The following is a 14,927-nucleotide window of genomic DNA, read 5'->3' on the forward strand; positions in this document are numbered from 1 at the left end:
ACCTCAATTGACATATATTACAGTTGGAAAATTTTAAAAAGCCTCTTAAACTCTAAGAATAAAACCCATTTAAAAAAGGAAATGAAAATTACCTGAAGTAAAGGGATAAAATCCTCCTGTTCTAGAGAGCTGCAGCTGGGCTTTGCGAGAAGACAGATAAACTTAGAGGCATCATCATGATGATTATTCAGCAACCTATAAAAGAAACAACTGCTTAGGAAGTTTGGCTACGGTGAACAATGACTACAACAACATCTGGTAATTTCAGTCTGATCTGGAAGCCATTTAGATCAAGAATCAAGTGCTCTCCTTTCAATGATTAAATAAAGGGAAAATTCCATGCTTTTGATTTTGTCAAAGGAACATCTAAATAAAAGCTCAACAAGATGGTATATAATTTTTTTAGAATGCTTCTGGGCTGAGACCACAGAGTAAATTGTACTAATAAGGATAACAATACACTGCAGGAGAATATCCATTCAAGTTTAGCACAGAGCACCTGGGACCAGAACTCCAGCGCTACCCATCATCAGGAAGGGCCATTGTGCACCACATGAGACAGAAACCTCTATTTTCCCAGACTGGCAGACATATTCAGGGCCAACCTGATAGGTGGCTTTTGAAATTACACTCTGAAGGATCAGACTTAAGACAGACAGAGATAGAGATAGAGATAGAGATAAATAGACAGAGAGAGAGAGAGAGAGAAAGAGAGAGACCATATTAAGGCTTTGAGGTCCAAGAATGCCTCACATCCAACTAATTGCTGGACATTTCCATCTGGATTCAATACTCTGACAGCAAAGTCAAAATATCAAAAGCCAAATTTAAAACCTTCCTCTTAAAGTGAGTCCTTTTCATGGGTGTCTATTTTTGTTAATGGTGGTACCATCCTGAGTCATTTGGGCTTGAAATTATTTTAGACTTATTTCTCATCCTTATTCTCTATAGCCAATTAGTCGCCAAATTTTCTTGTTTTTTTAATTATTTATTGAATGCTAATTGTGTGTCAGGTATTGTGTCTGGCCTTGAGGATACTTGGATACAAAGAAAATAAGATGTAGTTTTGTACCCTGTGAAAAGCTTATAATGTAGGGAGAGAGCTACACAAATAAGGTTATACTCCTGTGTGACAGCCATGACAGAAGTAATAAGCACAGGGTGTCATAGAAGGACACAGAGAGCCAGTGAGATTCCCTAAAAAGGGGAAGTAGGAAAGAAGGTTGCTGTGGGTCACGAGGGTCACATGTAGATGTCTGGTGTGAGAGTGCACGGAATATGTGGGCAACTACAAGTGCTGGGGTGGTAAGAGATGGGGACACAAGCATTTAGGATCAGACGCCGGAGGCCCCTGCTATGTTAGATCAAGATGCCTGCACTTTAGCCTATTTCACAGAAGAATTTTAACTTGGACATGACCAGATATGTTTTTTTAGAAATATCAAGCAAATATTTAAACCAAGGGTCTGAGCATGGATACTGGCAATGGGAGATGGGAAGGGGCAAATGTGGCTGAAATGAAAGAATGCAGTAATTGTTAGGGGTGTGTGCAGAGCATGGGGGAGGGAGTAAAAGGGAAAAATCCATGATGACTCCTATGTTTCTAGCTTGGACCACGAGGTGCTTGGAATACAGGACAGGAATACTGGGGACCTGAGGAATATTTCCTCAAAATGTTTTAGGCAACTATTCCTTCCTTTCTATTTCCATTGCACCATCAAGTCCAATTTTCATTAGTTCATGCTGAGACCGCTAGAAAAGATGAGGGTCATAAAAGACTTCACTGTTCACCCAATCTCATATAGACAATTCTTCATTCTAAAGCATCCTTTGGTTATATAATTCCCCTTTTCAAAAATGTTCAGTAGCTATCTACCACTTAGAAGAGTAAGTTTAAACGCCCAAGTTGGATATTTAAGGCGCTTTATAATTAGGCTACAGCCTGCCTATATACCTATCTTACTACTTTGCTAAATGAAACTTAAGATTCCAGGCTGCTGGCCTGACCCACTATTCTCTGAGTGTTTCATGGGCATTCTTGCCTCTGTGCCATTTCTCATACTGTTCTCCTCTCCTAGAATACCACCCCTTCCAACTGTGTTATCTGAATGCTGGCTATTCTTTAAGGTCCAGCTAATAACCCACCTCCTCTTCCAAAAAGCCTTCTCTGACAACTAAATTCCTTAGTTATCTTTGTACTATTTAATTTATATGTATTATATATACCATTGTACTGTTAGCTTTCTTTTTTTAAAAAAAATATATTTTATTGATTTTTTACAGAGAGGAAGGGAGAGGGATAGAGAGTTAGAAACATCGATGAGAGAGACATCGATCAGCTGCCTCCTGCACACCGCCCCCACCCCCCCGGGGATGCGCCCGCAACCAAGGTACATGCCCCCAACCGGAATCGAACCTGGGACCCCTCAGTCCGCAGGCCGACACTCTATCCACTAAGCCAAACCGGTTAGGGCTAGCTTTCTTTTATAAAATAAAAATTAATAACTTTACCTGGCACCTAAAGGGCAAGTAAAGTTATAGCTCTTTTTTCCTTTAGCACCTAGCACAGCAATGTTCACACAGAAGACTCTCAAAAATGTTTGTGATCTGACTAGCAGATGTATACATAACTAACTTCATTTGTTATTATTAAAGCTAGAATATGATATTTATATTTATCCTCCTTATCATTCTTCAGCATGCTCAAAGCCCCCAAAATTAATAAATATACTTTCAGAAAAAGACTAGCACAATAGGTGTTGATAGGAACCATCTCTTAGCATTGAAAAATAGGTGGGATGATCACAGCAAAAAGGCAGTGAGGTCTTTGGAAGGGAGTATGTTTTAAAGAATGAACAGCACTACTAAATAAAACCCGTACAGACATGACACATAAGAGATACTCTGAAAGGGAAAAGCCAAGTCAAGTATGATCTTTTGCTATTAGAAACAAAGATAAAATACAAAGAAAAGGTGAATTACAGCCAATGCTAGCGGCTAGTGAACTCTATATGGTAGGAGAAAAGAGATGATAAAAGTTGTGAAAGCACGTGGTGAAGGCCCGGGGGTGGAGGGTGGGGAACGGGTGTGGGTTGGAGGGGGTCAATGGGGAAGAAAAGGGGACATCTGTAATAGTTTCAACAATAAAGATAAATTTTTTAAAAGAAGTTGTGAAAGTTGGAGAAAGAAGGTAAACATAGTGATTCTAAACTGGTATCTTCTAGAACTCTTAAGATAAATATTGTTTTATTAATGGACAAATGACATGTTGTCATAGAAGGAGAGAAATAAAGCATAAAAAATGAACAATATTACTAACTCCATTTGAGAGAATCTATGCCACAAAGCTGGTAAATCTAGGAACTCAAACAACAAAGTTGCGGAGCAATGTCTTCCCCCTAAAAATGTCCTTATTATAAGAAAAACATGTCAGAGAAGAAAAATGAAATGGGCAGTAGAGTAGGGAAAGAAGGGAGGGCAGAGGCATGGGAACAAGAGTCCATTAGATGTTTATCCACAAACCACCTGGAAGGGCTAGGAACCGTCCACCCCAGAAGCATTGGGACAAGAGGGAAATTATTTCCTGTTATGCTGTGACTTTTGTATTTGACTTTCATTGGAAATCAGCACACATATGTGTATGTCACTATGCTTTGATTCTGTATCATTATTTGCCAGTTATTTTTTGTACTTGAAAGTTTAAAATACTATAGTTTGGTCTAAGACTTTCTGGAAAGGGTACAATTTGCAAAAAATTACAAAAATAAACACGTCTTTTTCAAGGTCAGTGTGGAAACTCAAACCATCATGCTAAATTGCTTAATCTCCCAAAATAACATACTTAGGCCAGGCGTTTAAAAGGCTTTAAGAGCTCAAAGAGGAGCTCCCACTAGAGGGCACTCTAACCATTTTATATCTGGCCAGGAGATAAAACTTTACTATAGACATACAGTACACTTATCTGTTCACAGAATTAACAGAGAAAAGACAGGGACAGTTGCTCATTCTATATAACTTCACTAGAGGCCCAGTGCACGAGATTTGTGCACTGGAGGAAGGAGGTGTCCCTCAGCCCAGCCTGTGCCCTCTGGCAGTCCGGGACCCCTTGGGGGATGTCTGCCTGTTGGCTTAGGCCCGATCCCCATCAGACATCCCTCTCACAGTCGGGGGCTCTTGCAGTCTGGGACCCCTTGCTTCTTACCACCTGCCTGCAGTGGAGGTGGGAAAGGCTCCCACCACCGCTGCTGCACTCGCCAGTCATGAGCCCGGCTTCTGGCTGAGCAACGCTCCCCCTGTGGGAGCACAATGACCACCAGGGGAGCGCTCCTGCATTGAACATCTGTCCCCTGGTGGTCAGTGCATGTCATAGCGACCAGTCGTTCTGCCATTTGGTAGATTTGCACATTAGGCTTTTATTATATAGGATAAGTAGTTTCTTCCAGTTCCTAAAATAAAGATTTGTGCTTCATGTCTTTTTCCCCCTTTTGCTTTCTCTTTTCCCTAGAGATACAATTAAAATGATTCATCTCAATAAAGGAATACGTCTGTTGTGGCTGCTGTTGCTCTATCCACCAACATAAATATCCATCCTATCTCTGTGACATAGTCTTTTTTTTTTTTTTTTTAAATATACTTTATTGATATTTTACAGAGAGGAAGGGAGAGGGATAGAGAGTTAGAAACATCGTGATCAGCTGCCTCCTGCACACCCCCTACTGGGGATGTGCCCACAACCAAGGTACATGCCCTTGACCGGAATCGAACCCTGGACCTTCAGTCCGCAGGCCGACGCTCTATCCACTGAGCCAAACCGGTTTCGGCTCTGTGACATAGTCTTAAACAAAAACACTGGCTGTCACTTTCCTCAATATTATGCAGCTAACTGTAGGTAAATCAAGCTGGATACTAGTTTTCCTTTGCTATAGTCAGCCTCAGGCTCACAAACATAGGGTCTGAGAATATTCAAAATAACAGAATATAAGTAGTTATAGTTCTCTCGGGCTCTAATCTTTTACAGAATAGACTATTTTTTTTTTCAATTTCCCAGCTTTCTCAAAATTTTCTCTTAAACAATCATAATTCACTTCTTGCTGCTTTCCCAGATTGCTTGATGGTTTTTGTCAACAACGCTGAACTCATTGGCTGAAGATACTTCTGACAAATTATCTCTATGCAATATCTCTATTTCTTCTACCCTTGAGTCACACTCCAACTGAGGTCTTTTCAGGCCTGGTACCTACCAGGATGAAAGTATTTAGCTGAATGGAAGCTATAACACCTACACATTTCAAGTTCCTGAATTCTCCTCCTGTTATATGCTGATTTAAAATAACAATAATAGTGATTAATAGACAATCAGAGCACCCAGCTGCAGTCCTGGCCTTTTTTTGTATGTGTTAATCTTCACCCAAGGATATTTTTTCCATTGATTTTCTTAGAGAGTGGGAGGAGAGAAAAGGGGGGCAGGGGGGAGAGAAACAGTGATGTGAGAGAGACACATTAATTGGTTGCTTCCCACATGCACCCCGACTAGGGTGGGGAAACTGTAACCCAGCCCTTGACTGGGAATCGAACCCGTGACCCCTTGATCCTGTGGTCAACACTCTTAACCACTGAGTGAAACTGGTCAGGGCTGAAGTCCTAGCTTTAATGGTGGGGAAGAGGAAGGGAATCTAAGCCAACCTCCCTACTGTTCAGACCCTAGGCTCTATTTTCTTTCCCCAGGTTCTGCCAGAAATACTCAAAGGGCAAAGAAGAATTCCCTTGCTGATTTACTCCTGGCTAATTAGTATTTTGTTTTTGGTATTTCTAGCCTCAAAGTAATCCCCTTTTAGGACTGCTTATCCACACATTAAAAAAGAAGACAGTTGTAGATTTTACCCAGCAGTTTTCCATTTGCTATAGGAGAGGTGAAATGGTGATAATGACTCTGATTTTGGAGTGTCATCCTGATGGTGTATAAGGAATGATTGATTCCCCTAGGGCCCTTTCAGTCCTTGGTATCTGAACAATTTAGAACTACTCCCTGTAATAAAATGACTAAAATCCACCTGGAAAACATGAATCATTTGTAACTTTCAGCTTTGGTATGGTTCTTCAAAAGTTCATGAACCAGTAGTCTTCTTTTTTTTTTTAATATATTTTTATTGATTTCAGAGAGGAAGGAAGAGGGAGAGAGAGAGATAGAAACATCATTGATGAGAGAGAATCATGGGTCGGCTGCCTCCTGCACGCCCCCTACTGGGGATCAAGCCCACAACCCAACCATGGGCCCTTGACCAGAATCGAACCTGGGACCCTTCAGTCTGCAGGCCGACGCTCTATCCACTGAGCCAAACCAGCTAGGGCATGAACCAGTAGTCTTATACCCCCTGATTACTTCAGCAATGCACAAAGAATTTGGTCAACTCAACTTGCTGCTAGATTTTAAAAAATAAGAATACATTTATTAATCACTTAATATGTTCTTAAACATTATATTACTAAGGGCTTTTAGGTGTCATGAAGGGATTAGAAAGTATCTGTAAGCTGAATTGTGCTGCTATTACATGTGAATTTTATTTTTTATTTTTTAAAATTCAGCTCTCAGTTCCTTCTATGTCTAGGGTGAGAGAAAGGATGTCACCTTGAGTCGGGGGCTTTTTTTTTTTTTTTTAATCCTCACCCGAGGATTTATTTTCCATTGACTTTTTAAAAAATATATATTCTTATTGATTTCAGAGAGGAAGGGAGAGGGAGAGATAGAGGTATCAATGATGAGAGAGGATCATTGATTGGCTGCCTCCTGCATGCCCCCAGCTGGGGTTCAAGCCCGTAACCTGAGCATGTGCCCCGGACCGGAATCGAATCTGGAACCCTTCAGTCCGCAGGCTGATGCTCTAGCCCAGTGGTCAGCAAACTGCGGCTCGTGAGCCGCAGTTTGCTGCTCTGTTGACTAATGAGTTTGCTCTAGCCAAACCAGCTCTATTGACTCTTTTAGAGAGAGTGGAGGGGAGGGTGGAGAGGGAGAGAGACATCGATGTGAGAGAAACACATCGATTGGTTGCCTCCTGCATGTGCCCTGACCAGGGACAGGGATCAAGCTTGCAACTGAGGTAGGTGCCCTTGACTGGGAATTGAAACCGAGACCCTTCAGTCCACATGCTGATGCTCCAACCCATGAGTCAAACCGGCCAGGGCTATATGCGAATTATTAAATGATGATGATGATGATGATGATGATAGGTGAATAGCATTTCCCAACAGTTTACCGGGAAGGGTATCTAGACCAGAAAAGGTGAAAAGAACATAAAGAAAGCTGATCAATTAAAAGAGATAGAAGGAGCCAGCTGTGACATGCTCTTATATAAAACATACAAATATATCAAGAAATAACTTCTAAAGAAGAAAGCAGGGAGGAAAAAAAAAGAAAAAGAAGTTGGGTTTGAATTCAAGAAAACTTGTCAAGATGTTAAAAATCTAGGAGTGTCTTGATATATGTACTATTTGTTTGTTCCTTAACTGGAGCTTTCAAAAAGTAACGATAAACATTTTTTATAATTCAGTTATTTTTAATGAATCAACTAGACACAGTTCTAAATTGGATCATATGAGAATGGAAGCTGTATTTGCTTGTGATACATCACTACGACAAGAGTCAAATCCTAAGACTCAAATTTAACAAGTAAAACTAAGAAACTATCAAATGGTTATTACAGAGGTATTTCTGAAGATCTGTTTTACTGCTTAGAGACATATAAGATAAAGGCTTATGAAAAGGATTTGAGTGTGGGTATAAATGGTTGTGAATCATCGAATTTTACTTGTGGAAATAAAGGGTGAAGGAAAATTAATAAATGAATAAAGTAAGTGTGCTTTATAAAGCATGTCATGAAGACCAGACAATTCTTAGCCTAGACTCAGAGAAACTGCTCACATACTTACTTTCTCCACAAGGCAATAAATGACTGTGCTGACACAAATCCTGTCTTCTCTCCCCCTGCAGCCCTGAACATGGGAGCTTTCCAATAGAGAGGACAGCCACAGATCTGCAAATAAAACATAAATACAGTGTAAGCCAAGGAGCAGTGAAGAGATAACATGGCCAAAGAGAGGGCTTTTGTGGCCTTTACTCTTCAAGCCATAGTGGACAAAAGGGCCCTTGGGGGAGCAAAACTGAGACAGAGGCACATTTTTCACGTAGAGACAGGGGAAACAAAATAGAGGGATGTTTAAGGAAGAAAATGGAAATTCACTGATACCTTTTCTCCAAGTTCATTTATAGTGATGCTTCTTTCTCCTATCCTGATATTAAAACAATCAGTCTTTCCCCTTCCTATCACGCTTACATCATATATTTTCTACCTTCTAGAAAGAAAAAGAAACGACTAAATGTCATGGTTGTGCATGCCCTTCCTTCCTATGGCAGAAAACTAGTCACCTTTATTACTCCGTCATTTGGTGTTAATACACTCCAGTTCTGTCTCCCACTCTCTCCTTTGCATATTATGTTAAGCCCCAGGTTCAAGAACAACCAGAAAAGTCTTGACTGCTCAGGAAAATAGCTATAAATCTATTTAAATGGTTACAATTCAGGTAAAAGATAAAAGTTAAAAATCAAAATGCTACAGTTTATTTACGTATTAGAAGCTACCACAAATTATAAAATCTACCACATATTATAAAAGCCTTAAGAAGAACTGGGAATGAATACAAAGCAATTATAATACCCTAAAAAGATAGTAGTTTTTTCCTTCCTCAATAAAAAGCTCTTTCTTTCAATTAAATCTCTAAATGTTACCAATTTTGTATGCTAGGTGTACAGATTTTGTAATGAAAGAAAACATGATAATGTCAAGAGAAACATCAAAAGTGCTTTATTCAAAGTAATGTCCATTGCTAGCTAAACATTTCCCCCATCTTTCAGGTAATTTGTGGATACCGTCCCAATAGAACTTTTCTTGTTTTGAGAGGCAAATCATTCAGAGACCCAAATTTCCACTTCTTCGTACGTTCTGAAGTGCTGCTCAGAAAGTGCGTGAGCCATCAATCAGAACAAGTGGTAATCTGAAGGAGCAAGGTCTGGTGAATACAGCGGGTGGGTTAATACTTCCCAGGCAAGATCTTTTAACGTGTCTTTAACTGGTTTTGAAGTGTGTGATGGTGTGTTATTGTGAAGCAAAATTACTTTGCCGTGTCTTCTGGCACATTCTGGTCATTTCACAATCAAAGCATTGTTCAAATTGATTATTTGTTATTGGTAGTGATTAGTATTAACAGTTTCAACTGGTTTTAGAAGCTCGTAATACACCACACCTTCCTGATCCCACCAAACGCAGAGCATTGTCTTCTTTCCGAAGCGATTTGGCCTTGCAGTCGATGTTGATGGTTGACCTGGATCAACTCATGATTTTGTGCGTTTGGGATTCTCAAAATAAATCCTCTTTTCATCGCCAGTCACAATTCGATGCAAAAAAACTTTCTTTTGTGCCGCTGAAGCAACATTTTACTGATGACTTTTCGGTTTTCCATTTGTCTTTTGTTCAGTAATGTGGCACCCATTTTTCTTCCTTTAAAATCTTTCCCATTGCTTGTAAATGATCGGAAATAGTTTGCTGAGCAATGTTTAATCTTTCTGCAAGTTGTTTTTGAGTTTGACACGCATCTTTATCCAAAAATGCTTGTAATTGTTGGTCTTCAAACTTTTTCGGTTGACCTGGGCGTTATTTGTCTTTCACATCGAAATCATCACTTTTAAAGCGTTTAAACCAGCGTTCACAAGTATCTTGAGATGGAGCATGTTCACCATAAGCTTCCCAAAGTACATGATAACTTTTTCTTCAAAATAAAGTAATGAATTAAAACTTCCCACAAATGCTCTTTTTTTGGCACAAAATTCGACATTTTTAAGCGTAAAAATATCTATGATGTTAACACCTTCAGCAAATTTGACATATGAAGTTTTGAAGCTTGTGGTCAATACAACAAAATAGCATACATATCAAATCGCATCTATATCAACTTATGTGTAACTCCATCTATTGAAAAAAATCCGCATTATTAACTGGTACACCTAGTACACATGTAAAACACATTCCCAAACTTGGAACTCTTCCAAGAGACACACCTTGCTATTAAAGAAATTCTTATTATTCATATTAGATGTAGGATCTGTTGAGCCTTCATCATTGAGTTTCTCCATTGGAGGTTGACAAAATGTGAATCCACATTAGGTGAAGTTGTGCCTATTGTGAGGCCTTAGTACAAGGGGGAGCTCCACAGAAGACTGAAGACTAATCCCAGCCTGTGATGAGTTATGCTGAGAAAGCCCACGCCTGCTGGGTTCATGTCAGAGAGGAGGATATGGAAGGTGAGATTCAAGCAAGGGAGGTAAGTACAGGGCAGAAATAAGATGCTGCTCCTGCCAAGGCCACTAAAGCATGTTCTGCAAGCAGGAGGGAATTTAAGATTTCGTAAGTCCAGAGTTCAAATACCTCCACCGAGGTCAAGAATGAGGAAAAAGTGTTGCTTAGCAACCAAATAGATTGTTTATTGTATAAGTTATGATTGCCAAGGTCCAAAGCTCACAATTAATTTATTTGGGTTGTAAACTGTCAAATCCACTTTCCCCAATCCCAAGCCTCCCTTTCATGCAAAATGGTGGTTTGCCAAGAAAATGCTCTCAGATGTGACAGGCAATTGGCAACTGCTGGGGAAGCTGAAAGAATAGCCTGTATTAAGAAGGTGGGGGTGCAGAGCCACAAACAGCAAGTTCACAGAGACATTGGAACTGACTTGCCAAAGTTCTTGAAACTCCCACCATTAGTCATTCATGGATTTTTCAGAATTGGAAGGGACTAGGAATCTTTTACCTCAACCTTGAGAAGTGGTCACCAGCCCCAGCTGAACACTTTCAAAGGCTGTGTGCTTATTGCCTCCCGTGCGGCTATTTACAACATTTACTCCCTTGGACTCCTATTGAAACACATATATGTCAGCTTGTAAGGAGTAATAAGCCACTGAGATTAACAAACATTTATTATGACCCAAAGGCAAAAATCCTAAGAGATAAGGTAGAGAATGGATGTTTTAAAGTAGATTGAAAAGGGTTGACCTATTTTACTCACAGTAGGGTACCCTGAGTAAACAAGTGTTAGGGTATCAGACCCCTGGAGAAAATGCCAAAGGAAAAAAATGGGAAGGGGCAGTGAATGGCAAGGACTATAGACATTGTACCTTGGCTATTAAAAAAAAAAAGTTGGTTGGCCTGCATCTGCTTAAAAACAAAGAATTAAGATAAAGGTAATCAGGAGATTAATAAGAATCTAAAAAAGTAAATGATATTCATATGAGGGCAACAGAATACAGCCTTTTATAACAGAGGAGAAAACAAGCCAGGGTCAAGACTTTTTACAAAGGAAGAGGATGGATGACAAGTGGGGGTGTTCAGGGAGATACAGAAAATGGGTTTAGGAAATTAGGTTTATAGGAGCAGGCAAGAGTCAATGTGGCAATCAAAGTCATTGGAACAAAGGAAATGTAACACCTATAATTTGAGCTAAGAATGGTACAGGAGTCCTCAAACTATTTAAACAGGGGGCCAGTTCACTGTCCCTCAGACCGTTGGAGGGCCAGACTATAGTTTTTTAAAAAAACTATGAACTAATTCCTATGCACACTGCGGGCCCCGGACGAGTCGGCTGCTAAGCAGGATAGGCAGAGGCACCCGGCGGGCCGGATAAATGTCCTCGGCGGGCCGCATGTGGCCCGCGGGCCATAGTTTGAGGATGCCTGGAACATAAAGAGCTGAAAGCAAGGTTGTCTAAATACACACAGGAAAATATAATCACCAATATTTGCAATGTTCTTTAACATTTTAAAATGTCTCATCTTGTTACTTCGTTTGGTCCTCAATTATTCCCCATGTTGAAGAGGGCAGGTGTTTGTGTGTTTTTTTAAATCACCTGAGGATATTTTCCATTGATTTTTAGACAGAGTGGAAGGGAGGGGAAAAGACAGAGAAACATTGATGTGAGAGAGACACATCGATTGGTTGCCTCCCACACATGCCTGACCAGGGCCAGGGATTGAGCCTGCAACCCAGGTATGTGCCCTTGACTGGAACTGAACTCCTTTCAGTCCGAAGCCCAGCGCTCCATCAATTGAGCCAAACCGGCTAGGGCGAGGGCAGGTATTTTTATCCCATTCTTCAGATGAAGAACTAAAGGTATAGAGGGTACTTTACAGGCCACAGGTATGATGACTCAAGATGATGCTACATCAGCCCAGCTGGTGTGGCTCAGTAGTTGAGTGTTGACCCATGAACCAAGAGGTTGCAGTTTGATTTCCAGTCAGGGCACATGCCTGGGTTGTGGGCTCAATTCCCAGTAGGGGGTGGTCAGGAGGCAGCAAATAGATGATTTTCTCTCATCATTGATGTTTCTATGTTTCTCTCTCTCTCTCTCTCTCTCTCTCTCTCTCTCTCTTCCCCTTCCTCTCTGAAATAGATAAAAACATATTTAAAGAGAAAAAAAAAATGACGCTACATCAACCAGAAGAGGAACTGGAGGGCTTTGTATGGTTCAGAAGACAGTTTCACTATTTCCCCCCAACTTCCTGCTAGAGGCTCAGTCTCTGACAAATGCTTTTCCTACTGTTCCTCAGTTTCTGTTCCTGCACTGCCTTTGCCCCTCTTAGATTCATTCTCTCATTACTTCTCCATCATCACTTAAAGTTGTGGAAAAAAGTATACACTACACACTGAGCATTTAATCAGAATGGGCATTAATCTCTCCAGCACTGTTTGAGGTCCAAGGTGAATAAGCTAAACTTCACCAACAGATGCAGACTTGATAACACAGAGATTTCATTTCACTTAAAAAAACAGACCACAGCCTCTAAAGTTATACTTAAGTGTCACTGAAAGTGTACTGCAATTCAAGCTGGCCTTCCAAATAGCTTTATAAACTACAAGAATCCACAAAAATGTTAATTTATTGCTCCAACCACCTCGCCCCTCAATGTCCCTTAAAGGTTGTCTTTCTTCTCCTTTTCACATGATCACATCTTGTGAGAACACAAGCATAAAGAGTGCAAGGTATGCAGGTACATAGTTCCTGCCTAGTGGCAGAGAAGAGCGGTCAGCACAGTAAAGAATGGCTGACAGTAAGAATGGCTTAGTGAATGCTAAGAGACTGCCATAGCCAAGTAAAAGCTGGTTTTATGAGGATTAGCTAACTGGAAGACACGATTAAGTGAATTTTTAAAATAAATGACTTTAAAAATAGACAAAATCCAATAACATGAGCTGATACAATAATCCAAAAACAAAACAATGTAAACCAATACACTTGTGTTATTTCCTGAGTTCATTATACACACACTCTCACTTTTATGTGCAATGTTATTTTTAACTTTTTAAAGGTATAAGCAGTTTACCTTGCTACCTCAACCGACAATTAAGGTCTAAGAGCAATGAACACCAATGCTTGGTGCCCATACATGGGATTTAGGGCTACAATCAAGTACATTTCGGACAAGTCAATCAGCCATGTATGTATACTGTCTACTGTGCCACATGATGATTACATACAAAGAACAAATTGTTATGTAAATGACTGTTACTAAACAAAATAGTTTTCTAGCTTTTTAAACTTTTCTATGTTGTCAGCTTTAACACTGGTAGTTTTCCTGACATACAGATTGATCCTCACTGCCTATAAATAGCAGTCCTTTCTCTGACTCCCCAGCATGCACAGACCTATCCTTGACTTGATTATACTCTTTCCTGTACCTCCCTTGACCATCTTAGGCTTTCTGCTCTCTTCTCTGAATCTGCTGAGTGCTAGAAAGCCACTGAACCATGGAGTAGGGGCAGAAATGCCAAAACAGGCTCCTCAGTCAGGGGCTGGAAATATTCAGAGGAGGAAGGTCAACCCAGAAGACCTGAATTCAAGATAGAGCAGGGAGCAGGTCTCTGACAGTGAGGGGCTAATCACCTGGACGGGCTCTCTCTGCAGGTGTGGTGAGCCCAGCACAGTACCAGGGAACAGCTATGTCCCTTAATCTGGACAGTCTCTTCTTGTCTGCCTGTCCGAAGCAGTCCATAAAAAACTCTGTCTCTCTCACACACACTGTTGCCACGTTAGAAATACCCTGTTTGGCATTTATTCGATTAACATGTTATCTCCAGATGCAGACTTCATTCATCCTTACCAAATTCTATCTTTTGGATTTGGATTCATATTTCTAGCCCATTTAGGTAATTCACCATTTTGGTTCCTACAACAGCTATTTCTCAAAGATTCAGGTAAGAAAATGCCAATGCCCTGAAAGAAGTTATAATTTATTAGGGTGGCTATCACTGAAAATTAGGTAATGGTATGTTAGCCTATATTCAGGGGAGATAACATATGGCAGAAATATAGCACAGTGCTAGGAGTTAGAGTACTTGTCTCCCAACATGCACCAGTTCTATGACTTCAGGTAAGTATTGCGGGACTTCAGTTTCCTCATATGTAAAAGAGAGTGAAACAGGTGAGCTCTTATTTCTGGAATGAAAGGTTCTGTTTTTCATTAGAAACATCTAAGGGATCAACAAATAACTTCTAAGATTAGGAGTGAAGAAAAGGGGAATGAAAGAATTCCTTTTCATTTATCTCAAAATAACTCAATTTACAAATTATTTAACAGTAGTAATAAATGTTCTGAAGTTAGAGGTAGGGGAGAAAAGAGGGCATGACAGGAGTGGGGATTTAGAGACTTCTCCAAAGACATACTGGAAGCTAGGTCTTACAGGATAGGTGACATGGGGTTGGCAGGAGTGGAAGCCCATTTTAGAGAGGAGAACTGAGAGCCCAAATGCAGAGATGTGCCTGTGGGAGGGCAAGTGGGTCAGACTCAGACTCACACACAGAACAGTAGTTTCGGTTTTATCCTCAATATTAGTT

The 14,927-nt window shown here is 40.3% G+C and overlaps 1 protein-coding gene across 2 annotated transcripts in view; it reads right to left on the minus strand.

Annotated features, from left to right (window-relative positions):
* Window positions 1–14,927, minus strand: part of PPP2R3A (protein phosphatase 2 regulatory subunit B''alpha) — a gene marked incomplete at its 5' end in the record, with an annotated part of 149,236 nt that overhangs the window by 80,085 nt on the left and 54,224 nt on the right. For both annotated transcript variants that reach the window (XM_080674898.1, XM_080674899.1), the window contains 2 exons: window positions 93–195; window positions 7,924–8,027. In XM_080674898.1, the coding sequence (XP_080531024.1) occupies window positions 93–195; window positions 7,924–8,027 (207 nt within the window). The remainder of the gene's footprint in view (window positions 1–92; window positions 196–7,923; window positions 8,028–14,927) is intronic.

Source organism: Plecotus auritus (assembly GCF_963455305.1).
Source record: "Plecotus auritus genome assembly, chromosome: 6".
In the NCBI taxonomy this organism is placed as follows: domain Eukaryota; kingdom Metazoa; phylum Chordata; class Mammalia; order Chiroptera; family Vespertilionidae; genus Plecotus; species Plecotus auritus.